This window comes from Chionomys nivalis, chromosome 22, assembly GCF_950005125.1.
Source record: "Chionomys nivalis chromosome 22, mChiNiv1.1, whole genome shotgun sequence".
Classification (NCBI taxonomy): domain Eukaryota; kingdom Metazoa; phylum Chordata; class Mammalia; order Rodentia; family Cricetidae; genus Chionomys; species Chionomys nivalis.
Genome location: NC_080107.1, coordinates 19,682,728 through 19,700,843, shown reverse-complemented (window position 1 = coordinate 19,700,843; position 18,116 = coordinate 19,682,728). Strand labels below are relative to the sequence as shown.

General features: G+C 37.5%; 1 protein-coding gene across 3 annotated transcripts in view; it reads left to right on the top strand.

Annotated features, from left to right (window-relative positions):
* Tank (TRAF family member associated NFKB activator) overlaps positions 1–18,116 on the top strand; it is a 78,169-nt gene that overhangs the window by 52,541 nt on the left and 7,512 nt on the right. For all 3 annotated transcript variants that reach the window (XR_009056015.1, XM_057755801.1, XM_057755802.1), the window contains exons 5-6: positions 15,238–15,305; positions 15,865–15,980. Coding sequence is in view for 2 of the 3 variants with exons in the window: in XM_057755801.1 (XP_057611784.1) it covers positions 15,238–15,305; positions 15,865–15,980 (184 nt within the window). In the remaining variant the exon portion in view is untranslated. The remainder of the gene's footprint in view (positions 1–15,237; positions 15,306–15,864; positions 15,981–18,116) is intronic.

The window sequence follows — 18,116 nt, the reverse complement described above, 5'->3', positions numbered from 1 at the left end:
TCCAAAGGGCTAGTGAACCGAGTATATAAACAAGAAATCTATTTTTTATGTTTATATTTATTTTTCTTTTCAAAATGTTTCTAATTGAAATGAATTACATCATCCCCCCTCCTTTTCCTCCCTCAAGCCCTTCCTAGCTACCTTCCATTGAACCACTCTCACTTGCCCCCTTTATCAAATTAATAGCAACTTCTTCCCTGACTATTTTATATATAGTGTATATGTTTTCTTTGATTTTATATAGTGTGTGTATACGTACATACATAATTTGCTGAACCCATTCTCGGTTTTTGTGTATGTACGGTTTCTGACATTCTTAGCTAGACAACCAGTACTGGGGCTCATTGCTAGGAGAGGCTAATTATCCCTCTTTCATTAGTCACTAGTTGCCTATAGTTCTTTGTCTAGGGGTGGGACCCCACAAAAATTTCCTCACAGAAGTTAACATGTCCACTAATACTACCATCGTTCTGGTCTCGTTTATGCAGCCATTTCCTGGAGAGATGTTTCACAGCCGACTTCCTGGTATTGTGACTCTTACGGTTTTTCCACTCCCTCTTCTGTTAGGTTCCCTGTAGACGCAGAAACAGTGGTGTAGTGCTGCCCATCAGGGCTGGGCTCCCCACTGTCCATCGATCTCTGCACTGTGTCCAGTTGTGGTTCTCTGATGGTTTCTATTTGCTAGAGAGAGAAACTTCTTTGATTTGGGGTGGTAGCTGTACTTATCTGTGGGTGTAAGGATAAGATTTAGAATGGAGTAAGGAATTATGCTGGTCTAAGGAAGTGTGATAGTAGATTATTTTCTAAGGTCCATGACCTCCCTAGCCCCAGGAAGCTGGCTGGATTTCCTGTACCGGTCTTGATTGCCCTGCTGTTTAGTGGGCCTTAAGTCCTATTATACAGCTGTTGATTGCCACTGCTTATTACACCTGCATGTGTATCTTGTGTGCTGGTAATTGTCATGGTTCATAGGTATTACAGCTATTATATGTTGTGCCCCCATGGTCACCCCACCATCTTGCATAATATATTCTGGAATCAGAGAAGCGAGACCGCAGGAAGGAGACTTTCAGGTCAGATCCTGCTCTAGTCATCCAGTCCTGTGTCCTAAGTGTGCGGTGTCTTCAACCGACCTTCACCTTCTGCGAGAGAAACAAGTATTGTCTGGGGAGTCACTTGACTGTCCTGACCAACCTTTCAAAAGGAGGGTTTCTTATACCTGGTGCTAGATTTTTGTTAGTGTGTAGTTCTTGAGGGGAGCATTGTCAGCCCAAGTGGCTTAAGTTCCTTTAGTGTATATGAATATGTATGTGTGTATACATAAATACTTATGTAGCATGTATAATTTTAGGTAAATATAAAATAATATGATTCCTTGAGGCTTTCTCAAACAATCTTGGTGTTATTTGTCCCCTTTTCCTCCTCCCTCTGTGTTGACTACCCCTTCCCTGTTACTCCTTTTCCTAGTTTTTATCTCACCTGTACTCTGCTGCCCACTGCCCCCCCAATACACAGACACACACAATGATTTTGTTATGCTTTTAGCTTCTCTGGTTACTCCATGTTGAGTATTTGGAGCTGGAAACCATAGATGAGAGGGAACATGTGTTTGTCTTTCTGGGTCTGAGTTACCTCACTCAGTGTAGTCTTTTCTAAGTCTTTCCATTTACTTGAAAATTCATGATTTCATTTTTCTTACAGGTGAACAGTATTCCATTGTATATATGTACCATGTTTTCATTATCCATGTTTTTGTTGAAGGTTGTTTTGGGTTGTTTCCATTTTCTGACTTTTGTGAATAGGACGACTGTGAACATACCTGAGCAAGGTGTGTGGAATGGAATGTCGGGTCGTTTGGCTATGTGCCAAGGAGTGGTATAGCAGACCATATGGTAGATTTATTTTTCCTTTTTGAGGATTCTCCACACTAGTTACCAGAATTACTATGCCAGTTTGCATTCCTGCCAACAGTGAATGATAGGTCTTCTCTCTACGTCACCAGCATTTTATGGCAGCTGTTTTGTTGATCTTAGCCATCTGACTAGGGAAGATGGAATCTCAAAGTATTTTTAATTTGCATTTCCATTATTGCCAAGGATAACAAATACCTCTCGAGGTATCTCTAAGCCATCATTATTTCTTCTAGTGGAAACTCTGTTTAGATTCCTAGTCCATTCACTAGTCCATTTTCCATTGGGTCATCTGTTCCTTTGACTCTTCTTTTTTTCTTCTTCAGTTTTTTGTATATTCTGCATTTAATCCTCTGTCAGATATATACTGGCAAGGATTCTCTCGCATTCTGTGGATTTCTTCTCTTGCAGAAGCTTTTTACTTTTATGAAGTACCAGTCGTTGATTGTTGGCCTTAATTATTGTGCAAGTGGAATCCTATTCAGAAAGTCCTTTCTATTTTAGCCTACCTGTATTTTGTCAGCTACCACCTATGCCTGCTTTAGCAGTTTTGGTGTTTCAGGTTTCAAATTTGAGGTCTTTGATCTACTTGGATTTTTCTTTTTCAGGATGATAAGATAGAGGTCTTGTAGACAGAAGTTTCTGTCCCACCCTGTCCCACAGCCATTCAGTCCCAAAGAAACACACAGAAACCTACATTAATAATAAACTGGTTGGCCTCTTAGCTCAGGCTTATTAGTAACTAGCTCTTACAATTTAAATCAACGCATAATTCTTGTCTGTGTTTAGCCACATGGCTTGGCACCTTTTCTCAGCATAGCATTTTCATCTTGCTTCCTCTGTGTCTGGGTGGTGACTACAGACTGAGCCTTTTCTCTTCCAAGAATTCTCTTAATCTGGTTGCCCCGCCTATACTTCTGCTTGACTAGTGTTCAATCAGTGTTTTATTAAACCAATACAACTGACAGATCTTTACAGGGTACAAGAGCATTATCCCGTAGCAGCTCTAATTTCATTCTTCTGCCTATGGACATCAGTTTTTCCCAGCACCATTTGTTAAAGATGCTGTCTTTTCTCATGTATGTTTTTCGCTTTTTGTCAAATATCAGATGACTGTAGTTGTGAGTACTCATGTTTGGGTTCTTTGTTTTATTCTTTTGTTTTCTTGTCTGTTTATGTGCTGGTGTCATACTGTTCTTATTACTATGGTTCTTTAATGTGTTTTTAAGGATAATTAAATTTATTACATATTTGAGAGCTGGCAATATATTCGGTGTAAAATAATTGGTCTGAACTTAGAAAAAATATTGGCTAATGAAGCAATTGAAGTTAAAATCTTTTGTATTTGCATATGTTTTAATCTGTATTTAATAAGTTATAATTAAATTCACTTTTAGGTAATACAGATGAGTATAGAATAGGATCCTAGGAATATAACTTTGAAATATTTTGTTATTAGTTTTTTTTTTCAAAGATGAAGGCAATGCGCATTTAGTTACTCTTTTGTAAAAGTACACATTTGCATGATGAGAGTGGGAAAGCATAGAGGAATGGATAAGATATACTTTAATATGTTGATATTTAAATAAAATATCTTTTTCTAGAAGTTGTACTTCTAATCAGTCAGATTTCTGTATGAATTATTAACAGAAATGACTTTAACCAGTAAGAGAAGGATTTACTACTAGCCACCTAGAGTCCTTTTGTCCTTATGTCTGATGAATGGCTTGAACTATTTCTGTTAGAATATGCAAGAGAGGGAAAGCTGTTGGACACTGGCAAATTACAAATTACAAATTGTGTGGCCGCCTAGAGACATGAATCATGAAACAAAGGAATGAGAGATACATGGTGAGGAGACCTCTTGAGAAAGTTTGACTTAGAAACTTAAAATTGGGTTAGGGGTTTAGCTCTGCAGTTGAGTGTTTGCCTAGTATACATGCATCCTGAATTCAGTCTCCAGTATTGCAGTCACTCAGCCAGTCAATAAAAATCATATTTATAGTTCAGCATGTGTTTATGCTATCTCTATACAGAGAGTATGCACAAGTCCTTGTTCTTCTAAAAATGTCATTAAAAGGTCAAGACAACAAGACCCTATCATTAGATAACATTTAGGATTCTACTTAAAGTTGAAAGAATGTGCCTATTTTAACTTTAATAACTGGGTTTCACCTCTTGTTTACCCTGGTAGTTATATATCTTTTACAGTGTCTGTCATATAACTAGTTGCCCTAAACTTACTAAAAACTTAACAGCATAAAAACAAATTATTTTCTCAATATCCGTGTATCAGAAACTCAGGAGTGACTTAGCTGGATGGTTGTGGCTCACGATTTCTCATGTTGTTGAAATCAAAAGTAGGCAAGGATTGCAGGTTGAAGGCTTCACTTGTTGAAGGATGTACTTCCAAGATGGCTCATTCACATAAGTTTTGGCAGGAGGCTTTGCCATATGAGTGTCTACTCATAGCCTGGCAGCTAACTTTCCTTAAAGTAAGGGATCCAAGAGTAGAGTGCAAGTGCTTTCCGTGACCTAGTCACGAGAGTCATGTACCTTCACTTCCATGGTTTCATTAGAAGTTGTCAGTTGCTCCAGGAACAAAGACCTAAATCCTCATTTATATATTTAAAGTATTACAGGCATTGTAGGTTACTGTCTGAAAAGGAAAATATTAATAGTGAGGAGTAGAGTAGAGGGTTAGCTCCCCCATCAAATGATGACAATGAATTCAGTTTCCTGAATCCTATGACTACACTCAAAAGGAAGAAATACCATGACCTATGATGTTAAGAAGTTGAAAAATTATAACTTGAATATAGACTTTTATGAGAATGTAAATGGGTGATGAATGCTAGGAGAACTGAAAAATCATTGCATGTTGTTACTAATTTTTATAAGCAATTTTAAAAATTGAAAATATTTATAAATAAATCAAATTATGTGAAAATGTGCCTCCTCCTCTCTCCCCCCTCCCCACTGTGTGCACATACCTTGTGCTTTTAAGCTTTGAGTACTCAATGTTTTTTGCAGCTCAGAGTTTCAAATGCTCCTACAGCTCCTCCAAAACAAACGTGGTCAGGTCTGTCACAGCGGTGCCCCACGGCACCGGTACCAGCTTCTCTGTTACTTACTTCCTTTTGCTGTGATAAACACTACAACCAAAAGCAGCTTGCAGAGGGAGGGATTTATTCCATCTTAAGTTGTAGTTCATCTTGAAGGGAAGTCAGGGCAGGAACTCCAGGTACCTGGAGGAAGGAACTGAAGCAGAGACTGTGGAGGAATGCTCTCCATGGCTTGCTCAGTATGCTCTTTTATACAACCCAGGGTCGCCTACCCAGGCATGGTACACCCGCATCAACCACTAAGAAAATGCCCCTACAGGCTTGCCTATAGGCCAAGCTAATGGAGGCACTTGCTTAATCTAGATTCCCTCTTCTCAGGGACTCCAGTTTGTATCGGGTTGACAAAAGCCAACCAGTACATATTGCTTCAGTTTTTATGATGGACAGTTTTGTCAGGGGTGTAAAGTTGAACACCATTAAGCTTTCTGGCCTTCTGTAGTTTATAGAATCTTAGATTGATGTAAGATTCCCCTCTGTATGCTGTAAATACCATTGTTGAATAAAGAAACTGCTTTGGCCTGTTGATGGGGCAGGTAGGTGGGGAAAACTAAACTGAATGCTGGAAGAAAGAGAGGTGGAGTCAGTGAGAAGCCATGGAGCCCCACCAGAGACAGACATTGGAACTTTACCCGGTAAGCCACAGCCATGTGGTGATACACAAATTAATAGAAATGGGTTAAATTAAGAGGTAAGAGTTAGCCAATAAGAAGCTAGAGCTAATGGGCCCAGCAGTGTTTTAAATAATATAGTTTCTGTGTGATTATTTCAGGACTGAGCAGCTGGGCGGCCGGGAAACAAACAGGCAACCTCCTATAACATTAGCTAGACAGGTCTAGGTCTTGAGTGGCATCTTCATGCTTGTGTTGTATGCATTTATATACTCTGAACTCCTGGTTGATCTCCAAAATAGGATATATATCTAAGTGCTGGACCCCATACCTTCCTTCAGTACTTTAGAAACATTTTCTGTTGCAAGTCTCTTAAACTGCCTTTTTTGTTTAAGTTGCTATATATTATAGTCCAGGTTTTGTATCTAGAGAGCATAACATACAGATAGATGGCAGACATACTATTTATCATTTAAACAAAACTTAAAATTCAAACTTTTCAACAAGACATTAATTATCAAGTGATTTCCATCAGAAAGTTACATCTGAATTATTTTGTTGAAGCATAGTGCTATACATAAGCTTTCTAAGAGAAGAGATTGCAATAAAATTGACAGTTGCTCAAATGTTAAAAATACTGTCAGCCAAGCAGTGGTGGCTGCACACACCTTTAATCCCAGCACTTAGGAATCAGAGGCAGACATATTCCTATGAGTTCAAGGCCAGCCTGGTCCTACAGAGGTAGTTCCAGGACAGCCAATGTTACAAAGAGAAACCCTGTCTTAAAAAAAAATTAAAGCCGAGCAGTGGTGGCGCACGCCTTTAATCCCAGCACTCAGGAGGCAGAGGCAGGCGGATCTCTGTGAGTTCGAGGCCAGCCTGGTCTACAAAGGGAGTTCCAGGACAGGCTCCAAAGCTACAGAGAAACCCTGTTTCGAAAAACCAGAAAAAAAAATAAAAAAAAAAACCTCGGTATCTTATTAATGCTCACCTTTGTCTTCCCCTCTTTTATTATCTAGAAATGGTAGCTGGATTTGATAAATGATGGTACATGCCATCTTGGTGCTTATAGAAAACTGAAGAAAGATGTGTTTTTGTGTGCACTGTGTTAGAGAATCTTTGCCTTTTCAGTGGAAGCAAATGTCCCATTCTAAGGGTAGAACCAGTTTTATTTTTATTCAGTCATTAATGTTCAAAGTTTTTTTCTAGAGTTACAGAATTAAATATCACAAATTCTAAGAAAAATGTTGATAGCTAAAGCTTTTTAATAAGTTCCTTAAATTTAAATTAGTATTATATACATGCAAATATTATATACACATATATAATAATTTTTAGAAAAAGAAAATGAGAAGTGACATCTTCTCTCTAACATTTAAGCAAATTTGAATATGTTAGTGTGGTTTTCTTTTCTCTCCTTATGCCCCAAATTGTCCCTTTTTTCACATCACCCTCCTTCCCCTTTTTAATTGTAAAGCCTGCAAAATGGAATTGGCATACTCTTTCCTGCCTTGGTTTCTCATGCTAAAACATGAAAAGGCTGTTTCCTCTCACAACCTCGGTAGGTAAGGAACAGCATCCCCATCCACCCACCCCAGCAGCACAATCTAGTTTCTCTTGCTGTTGTGTTAAATTCAGTCATCCTGAAAGCTCTTCACATCTAGTTGGAAGGTATTATTTTTCAATGTTATAGAATACATCCTCATTCAGTTTGTTGTATTTTGGTTTTGTTTTATGTTTTCTTCCTTAAATTACATGCTAAGAATCCACTCTCATGTACACAACATAGTTGTACAGGAAAGCTTTTAACTGTTGTGGATATTGTTCTTTGATAATGCACCAATGTTGGTAAGAGGCAGTTCCTTTTTTTTTTTTTTTTTTTGGCATGTGTGTGCACACACCCCATGGTGCACATGTGGAGGTCAGACAACAACATGCAGGAGTCTGGATCAAATCCAGTAGTCAGGTTTGACGACAGGTGCCTTACCTGCCACACCATCTCACCAGTTTCTTAAACATCTGAAGCCGCTTCAGTGAACTTCTCACCTACTTAAAAGCCAGTGGTCTGTCTTACATTTTGCCTGCTTTTTACTCATATGGTTTTATAATGAGCTAGCCATTGGGGAATATTGATTTACTGAACTGTATAGATTATAGATCTTCTAAGTGTTGACTTATTAGATACTTAAAAATAAAATTTAATATAATCGTCAAGCACACCACAGAAACCTTTAGCTATTGGGCAGCTGTCAAACTTACTATAACAGGTACAACTTTTCCAAATTTTAATTCTCACTTGAAAGCTCAAATTTTATTATTGGCAACAAGTCTTGTCACTTGTTTTCCTTAAAGTGACAGGCTAGCTTCATTTGCTTTTGAGAAAATGTCTGAATAACCATAGCCTGCATGTCATTCATTCTTTGAAGTGAAAATAGCATTCTATTAAAAAAAAAGTGACTAGTTCAGCTTGCAACTCAAACATTACACAAGTTTTTCCCCCAAGACAACCTTTGCACTTGAAGAGAACGTCAGCAGATTCTCTCATAGTTGCTTCAGTGCCGTCAGTGTAGATGCCTGTTCGGTAAACACTGCACACACCATCTTAATGCTATTGTGAAAATAGTTTAGCTAATGGATGGCATCATGTGAGTTTAATCATTAACCATTTTGCAGCTGCCAAAAGAAATCATAGACCATGGTAGAGAAAGGTGTCTTTATTAGCTGTAAAGTAACAAACAGCAAGAATGCATTTGCCTTGTTCTTACCTGGGCAGGAGGTTTACATAGGAGAGCCTGCATGGATGCTTGTGGTTATATCAGTGGAAAGGAACATTTAGCTTCGGGAGTCCTGCACTTTAAAACAAGCACCAATTCAGCTGAATCTTTGGGGAACTTCTGGTCTTTCAAGTTGACTGTCTGTAAACATAGTCCTGAAAAATGCCCAGATAAAGAATAGTCAGAGCCTTGAATTCTTGACATGTACAAGGACACACAAGCCTGTGACAGACGTGTCTCTCCAATTGCAGATATCTTGAAAGGATATTCAAGGGGTCCTGAATTTTTTGTTGAGACTCACTGGTTAAGACAGATTGCAGTTTCCTCTTAGAGAAATACTAAGAATATTCTAGCATTTCATCAACTTTAAGAGTACATGAAGATGCCAGGTGGTGGTGGCGCTTGCCTTTAGTCCCAGCCCTCGAGAAGCAGAGGCAGGCAGATCTCTGTGAGTTTGAGGCCAACCTGGTCTACAGGAGCTAGTTCCAGGACAGTTGGGGCTGTTATACAGAGAAACCCTCTCTTGAAAAACAAAACAAACAAAAGAATGCATGAAGATCACAATGATTTCTCATAGTTCCTTTTCACATTTATTGGATAATTTTTATATAGTAAGTTATACTTACAAATTGTTTCCAGTTACTGCTGTGGAACCTCATTCAGCCAGTGGCCTTTGAGAGGCCGGAACAGGTTAGGCATGGCCTTGGGTACCAAAAAGGTGTGTGTTCGCATGCCCCCTCTCTTTCTCCTCTCTAACCTGGCTGCTGGATTCAGTTCCTGTTGCCCGTTCCTTCAGAGGACTGTGACCTGTGAGTCCCTCCTAAAAAAACAAGAAACAAAAAACTTCATTACACCCAATTCCTAGCTAGTGTGGGACAATATATTTTACTCACATTCTTCTACAAGTTACTTATCTATGTACATAGCAAATGTGGATTTTTGCCTTTTTACTGTAATCTAGTAGAAGTTTTGTGGAGACAAGGCGTGTTTAGCTCAGGGTAGAATACTTGCTTAGTATACGCAGTCCTGGATTTAAGAATGTATGCAGTGGGTCAGCAGGGTCGCTCAGTGGTACTTCCACCAAGTCTCTGACCCGAGTTTGATCCTGGGGATCCACTTGGTGAAAGAAGATTGCCCGGTTGGCACGCACAAGTCTCGGTCATCACACACGCATGTGTAAATTAATGTGATGAATGTTTTAGAGAGAGAGAAAGACTCTATGTGAATCAAAAAGCCAGTTAGCTTTGTTTAACCACAGGATCTCCAGCACTTTTCCTAATGTGGTATTTTGACTTTTTTTTTTTAATGGCCCTTATAATCCCTTCAGTGACATTGCTAAAATTTAGAGGTGGAGAGGGCGGATCACCCAAGTTGTCATTTGCACCTAATATTACACTCTGAACTCTCCTGCTTGCTAGGCAGACTTGCTATGTTATGACAGCAGACTCACACTGAAAGATTATTTTCTTTGCCATTAGTCATATTTCCATATTCTTTTTAAATTTTTTAAAGGTTTTTTATTTTGTATTTTGAGTATGGTTTTATTAAATGTAAGATACAAAAATGAATACTATTGCTACCGAAAGAGTTGGCATCTTTTATTATTATGTCAAAGTTTTTAATTGTCCAAATAAAAAAAGAAATATAAAAATATGGAAAATATTAACATCTAATCTACAGTTTCCATTGGCAATAGAATAAAACATCAACCGAGTTTTTTTATTCTACAGCTACATAATGAGATCATTTCACATTTTTTAAAACTGAATTCACAAAATAATAGAGTCAGGTCTTTAAAACTCGTGGTATCGGTTTTTTATTATGTGTGTGCGTGTTTTGCCTGCACGTACGTATGTGCACCACATGCATGCCTGGCGTCAGTCAGCTGCGTACGCACTCAGGAAGCAAGGGGCCATGAATGCAGGCACTTTGTTCTTCTCCTATTATGATCATCTCTGATCTCAGCCCGTGAGGTGGGAGGCACATTTAAGTCAAGTCTTTCCTTAACTTTTCTGGAAACACACTCATCGACATACTCAGAATTGTGTTTCCATGGTGATTCTAAATCTAATCAAGTTGACAATAAAGATCAATCATCAGAATACTGTGTACATTAAATTACAAGTAAAGAGTTTTCCTAGATCAGTTTAGTTTAAAGGGAGCATTTGGGAGAGGGGTATGAAAAATCATATTTAAAATGGCTACTTAAAATATGTGGTTTCTATTTTGCATGAGAATTCACCCCCAGAAATAAATATTTATACTCCTTAAGAATGTAAATTAAGGGACTGTGCACTTGAGAGCACTGGCTGCCCTTCCAGAGGAACTGGGTTTGATCCTCCAACAACCACATGGCAGGTCACAACTCACTTGTAATTCTAGTTTCAGGAGATCCAGTGTTCTCTCCTGGCCTCCAAAGGTACCAGGCACGCATACAGTACACAGACACACATACAGGCAAGACCCATTCATATAAAATAATAAAATACTTTTTAACAAAGTAAATTCAGAAAGTTTTATGTAGAATGTAATGAAAAGAAAAGGGCTTAAAAGACAGGGTAATAGAAAAATATTACTCTTCAAGGTGATGTTAGTAGATTTGAAGTCATAATGGTTATGTACAGATGAAGTATTTTTAACTTTTTAAAAGTATTTTTTATTGTAGCATTGAATTGATAGATATTTTTGGTGGATTTATATTAAACCAGAATCCTGTAAAGAACTTGGAAGTAATTAGGGTGTTTAATTTTTTATATATTGTTTATAAAACTCGCTATTTCCTTCAAAACCCTGGGATGAATCCCGTTTTGCCCTGGAGTTGTGCCCACGCTGGCAGTGGGTTTGCCTCACACACTGTCTTGTGTGCAGCAGACTAAGGTCCTAGTAGTTTGCTCCTCATAGATTTTACATGTACATAAATCTGTTCAGATCAATTACAATTCCCTATTTTTATACTTATCTCATTCCTGTACTTTTTTTCTGGTCCTATTTTCTGGGTCTTCTCTTGTTTTTGCTTTCTCCTTAGTTCAGTTAAACCTGATACTTGATATTGCCAAGAATTTTGTTTCACTATATCTGAAGCTCATATGGAAATATCCAGCCTCAGTTGGTCTTTTAATATTTAATTCTTTAAATTCTAAAAAAAATCTACATGAACGTGAATCCCTTGCTTTCTGCTTCTTTTTCCACAACTCATGTTTCCTGTTTCCCAACTCACATTTGTAGCTTCACAGTTTATCACCCTTTATCGACCTTTTCTCCCCCCTTGGTGGGTTTCTTGATTTACATTGCTCAGAGTAAAAGTAGCTCTCCTGCGTGAACCTGTACTCCCTGTGTTCAGGATGCTTAGTCAGAAGGGGCCCTGGGAATTGAAGATCAGCCTGATCCACACAGCCAGTTCTAGTTGGCCATTTTCTTAAAATCACGCCTTGATCCAGCATTCAGGACGCAGAGGCAGGCAGACCTCTGTGATTTCAAGGCCAGTCTGTCTACAGCGGGAGGTCGAGGACAGTCACTACTACATAGAGAAACCCTGTCTCAAAAAAAAAAAAAAAAAAAAAAAAACACCAAAAAGAAAGTGTAGTTCTCTTTTTGTTTTAAAAGAACAATCTTCTTGAACATAATTCAGGAATTATATGAATTGGTACTGACTCAACTGAGTTGCTCAAGCACCTTAAAGTAAACATTTTTGCAAGCAAGGATCCCATCTAAAGTTTAGAAGGAACACTTCATGCAAACTGTCATAACATGACAGGCTCTGCTATGTATGTCACTGCGAACTTACCCCCTTTATTTAAACTAGTTTCCTAGGGCTGGAGGTATAGCTCACTGGTGGTAAAGTACTTGCCTAGATGTTTTGAAGTCATGGGCTCAATTCCCAACAATAAATTAGTAAAAATAATAATAAAATAAAATAAAGGTTTAGGTTACTTAAATATAAGAAAATATACAAATACTTCCACTTTCTATACCAGCTATAACAAAGATAAGACTTGTCTCAAAATGTAAACTGAGCCATGCCTATAATCCTAGCACTTGGGAAGCTGAGACAGGAGGATCTTGATAAGCTCTCAGTGACATACTTAGCAGTGCCTGGTCATGTTACTCTGCGGTCTCTATGTAGATGGTCTAGGTTAGCCTTGAATTGAGATTCTCCTGCCCCAGCTTCCCAAGTGCTACAGTTATAGGCCTGGCTCAGTTTACATTTCTTTCTTGAAACGGGCTGATATCTAGTCCTTTCTGAAAGGCAACACAGTTACCTTTTTGTGTTTTTGTTTTTACAGTGCTAGGGACACACCTCAGGTCTTGGGCATGCTAAGCATTGCTCTGTCATTGAGCGACATGTCTAGCCCAATTTTCCATTATCTGCATATGAAGAAGAATAAACTAGATTTTGGACTAATGGACTAGCAGCTGCAGCTTTCTTTTTCCTCTTTTAGGATTACCAGATACTCTGACTCTGTTATCTGGCTATGAAAAGCTAAGGTTGACACTAAGATTGTCCCAGTCCACACACAAGGACATTTCAGGACCACTTCACATCCTCAGCTTTCAGACGGGAGCGTGGCTAAGACGTGTAAACCGCCCTCCACCATGCGCTCTACTAGTTACATAGAACTGGGAAGAGCTCGTGCTCTTGTGTACTTATGCCTCAGAATAAAGTCATTTGTTGAATGGCTTGACACATAAAAATCTCTTAAAATGTTCAGATTTCTCTTGCTTTCTTACTTGAAGTTATGATAATGTCAGCTTCCTACAGTGTAAAATTCACTTAGTAATATTTGAGAATCAAAGGAAAAATACAAGTTATACTTGTCTAGTGTTAACTTCCTTTCAGAGGAGGGCTGGAGGTGGCGGCACACAACCGTAACCCCGGCACTCTGGAGGCTAACACAGGATGGATGAGCTCACAGACTGCACAGTGAGTTCCAGGCCTGTTTCCAAGAGAAAACTGTGCACTTGCTGCATAGTAAGAGATGTAGAGTGAACGGCAGAAATTGCAGTGTACTGCTCTGTATAGCAATGCCTTTTCTTTATTAGTAGGAAGAACAAAACTATATATATTAAAAAAAAAGCTGTATTTTTTTATCCGAAACTAAAAGATTTCATTTTTAGATATTTAATAGACATTCCTGGGTTACCTGAGTAACCCCTCCTTTGCCCCTGCTAGTAACCCAATGATTTTTTTCAGGTTATCAAATTTAGACATCACAGAAGGTTGGCACCAATATTTTCTAAGCCAAACAAAAATGTATCATTCTTCTATTATCTATTGTTTCACCCCTCCCCAGTCAGTCCCAGCTGGTTTTTAATACCCTTCTGACCTCAGAAATGGTCTCTCTTAGTTATATAAAAATCAGCGTTTGGAAAGTAGGATATTATCATTAACCACTTACTGTAATTTATCTTCAATTTCAGGTTAAACATTGTTTTTGCTCTTTCTAGTTCCTAATAAAGTAGTTACTGCAGATTTCTAGTGGCAGTTTTTAAAAGGCATTTGTTTCATTAATTATAATCTCTTTTTATAATCTAATATTAAATTATAATTTAATAAGCATTTTTGTTATAATGTGCATCTCCTTTGACTTTGTTACTGTACACTGGATAATATGGTGCTAGTTTTGTCATAAGGGGACTTCGTGGCCCAACAGTTAGAGCCCTTGCTCCTCTCCAGGGATCTGAGCCTCTGATTTCCATGAGCACCTGCACTTATGCACACAGATGTGCACACACCTACACTTCATTAAAAATAATAAAAATTAATTGTTATTTTGCTAATAACTAGCGGTGACATTAATTGAATAAAACCAAAAGTTACTCAAGATCGGGCTGGCAAGATGGCCCAGTGAGTACACGCACTTGCTGCTGAACATGCAGACCTGAATTCATTTCCTAGGACCCAGATGGCAGAGAGAGAACAGACCCCTGCCAGTTGTTCCTGCATGCACACACAAAATAAATAAATGTAAAAATGGTTTGAATTTGAATTTAAGAATTATAGTTTGTGCTAAATTATAATTTATGAGTATATAATATTAGGACTTCTTTAGATTTCAGAATTTATTGGCTTATGGCTTCAGAAAGCACAGAGAGCTTACCAGATAGGAGGTTTTGTGTATTTTTAACTCTGAGCCATAGAATACATGACTACAATATGTTCTGTGGTTATCAATTTTCAGTGTCAGAAGTTGTGTAATACCAGTGTAGGCCACAAGGTGGGAGTGAAAGGCAAGGACTTGTATCCAAACAGCTCAAATACATAATGCATTATCTTTATAAGCCTTTTAGATGCTTATTAGATAAAGCAGGAGCTGTAGTTTGGTTACTTCTTGTGTTACAGTTTCATTTCTTATTTTAAAAAACTATAACAAAAGACAAGGGCATTGATTTACATATATAAGCCATTATTAATAAATACCAAAGGACAAAGTGTCAGAAATATTTTGCCCCTTAAATTCCTGGGCATTGAAGTGCTTGGTGATTAGAGTAGCAATTTGATTAACTGAATATGAAAATTTTCTTTAATTACCATTAATAGAGACAATAATCAAAGAAATGACTGAAAATTCTTTGTGTGTGTGTATATATATATATATATATATATATATATATATATATATATATTAGTTTTCATTTCCCTTGATCTCATTTAAAGAAAAAAGAACCTATTTTGTTTTTATGGATACACAAAACCTCTTGTACTGTGTGTGAGAGAGCACACACACATTAATGTGATTGGTTTTAGTTAGGTGAATGCTGTATTGTGTTTTCCCGTTTGAGTTTGGAAGCATGTAAAGTGATCATTTCTTTTCCTCCTAAGGGGAGAAGACAAGTTTCTTCTGGAAAAGAGCCCTCAGCGGATCTCAGCCTCCCTTCACATCATCGCAGGTGCTTCTAGAGCCTTTGCCAACTCAAGACTTAAACAAATTAAATATGCAATATTTTGTATGATTTTAAAATTTTTAGCAATTGTAAAAGAAAAAATAGTTATTAACCCGTGAAGTGGACCTGCATGTGGAACTGACTAACCGCATCATATGGTCACAGCAGAACTAGATCTGAAAGCTGACTTCTCTGGCAGTCCTATTTCAGCCTGTATCGTGGCCGTATTGTTGGGTGTGATGATGAATCCTGATGTGAGCCAGAGTGAAGAGTAATTAATACTCTATTCATGATGCTTATGGAGAACATCCGTGTGACATATGAAGGGGTAGATACACCAACATGCAGGGCAAATGAACCAGACCTTTTATCATTTGTTTTGTGCCTAGCTTTTTAAATATTAGAATTGTTTTCAGCATATCTTCTACAAATTTAAATTTTAGTTTTAACATTTAAGCTTTCTATAATTCTGTGACCCATAAAAACTATGCTGTATATATTTAATTACAATAAAATATCATTTTAATTTATAACCTTACATTTTAAAATATTGATTTGTTTTTAGGGATAATATAGAGAAGACTTTCTGGGACCTTAAGGAAGAATTTCATAGGATATGCTTGCTAGCAAAAGCACAGAAAGACCACTTAAGCAAACTTAATATACCAGATATTGCAACTGGTAAGATTTAATTTATCTTATAGTAATTTTAATTGTACTGGTTGAAATAATTTAATTTTTAGTGTAAAAATAATTTCAAATGCTTATGAAAGGCTAATACTCTGCCTCTTGCCCCTTATGGTTGAACAGATATATGCTATTAAATTCTATGCTGTACGTTGTAGATTTTTGCTTTTTCACTGTTTTTTTATTGCATATGGTACTGTATAGACTTAAGTGAATAGCCTAGTTACCAATCAGCTTAATGAGAAGTACCATCTTCAAAATATAGGATACATCTCTATATTTTTTTAAATTTGGGGGTCATGTTAAACATTAACTCACATGTCAGTAAGTGACCCTAAAGCAACACTACTATATCTGAGCTGACTAAAATTATAACATTTTCCTTGTTTATAACCAAGTTCTGCCTGAAATGTCATCAAACCGTACTTAGAGTTTCTGATGATCTAGTAAAAGAATGAAAATGTGGAGTGCACATTTCCTGAGACCCACTTCTCTTGGCAGCACAAAATAAAAACTGAGTATAAAATGCCACCTAGGAACATCTGTGTGTGCGTGTGTGTGTTGGTTTTTTGGGTTAGTTTTGTGTGTGTGTGTGTGTGTGTGTGTGTGTTTTTAAGCTCCAGACTGGAATTTTTGTAGTTGCTTCACAGTTAAATATTAATAACAAAATAGCAGAAATTAAGTCTAGCATCTGGACACACCAGTAAACAGAAAGTAAAGTGATCGTTGAGAATGATGGTTTCCTATTTGCCCTTGTGATTTAGAATATCCTCCAGGCAGTTCCCTAGTAGTAGGATTTACAGTCTTCACTCTGAGAGATGTCGCAACAGTGCTGACTAGCATGTCCTTCATTGAAGGTCCTGTTTTTTTCTGTGGCTCTCACGTCATAACGTTTAAAATCACTGATAGCGGAAGTTCTCTTTTTGCCACTACCTGTATTTATTTCCAGTAAATGGTGTGGGGCAGGAAAACAACCTTTGTATATAGACATACTTTGTGTGTCCCTGCTTGCCAATCTTCCTATCTTTTCAAAAAGTACTCTTAATTTCTCCATCTTCATGTTTGTAACGTTCATGGAAAAATTGTTCTTTTCCACAAACTGAAGATCCTAGAAATCAGCAGTCTCACTTGGAATAGGCTAGCTGCATCTAGACTTCATAAGCACGCTCTTTGAGCATCAACATCTTATCAAAACATTGTAATAGTGATATAGTCTTTGTTATGCAGAGAACATAACCCATTATCAATTATTTAATACTTTGACCATTTTTAAATTGCATAAGTCTAACTCTTAGTATGTATCTGTCAACCTGAACACTGAGTGTTTAACTTCAATTTCTTCCTCACGAAAGCTGCTTAACATTATTCTTATGCTTTACGTTAACTGTGTCACAAATAGTAAGTAAATCGTTACCCTTGAAATATGTGAGATCTGTATTCAATTGAATAAGGCTTTGCTTGGTTCAAACAAAACACAAAATGTTAAGTATTATGCCCTGACAGTATAGCTTTATACTGTCTCTTACTATATATTAGGGGAAGGAATAAGGACAGACACACCGTGCAAGATTTCCAGTACATGTGTTATTGCCATGTCTCTTCTGGTCATTCTCAGGGTAGTAACCTTGAGAAAGGATCAAGATAGAGCTGTATGTTTAAGAGTTGCTAGTCTAAATGCAGGGTCCCATTTCATTTTCCATTGGACAAGAAGAATATAGGATTGGGGTATAGACAATCATTAGCTCTTCTGTCAGTATTCATGATAATTTGCAGAAGTAGTCTGACCAGCTTATATATGAATTTGAAAATTAAAATTTTTCATTTTACTTGTTTTCCATGCAAAAGTAAGTGTTATTGAAACTAATTGTGAAGGCTACATGAATGCTCACTGGCGCGTGCCTCAGTGTGGTACTGGGGTGACAGGTATTTTCATGAACTTTGATCTTTATCTAAGCTCAGACTTCTGATAGGCATAGGCCTCTTAGTTTCTACTCTTACCACGTGTACAGATCAACTCTAATTAATTTAATGTGACAAAGCTCATATACCAACTATCTATTCAAAAGAAAATGTCTGCTTCCTTATTACAGCTGATTGATGTGTCCCTGTCTTCTTTGAAGGGGGTTAGGT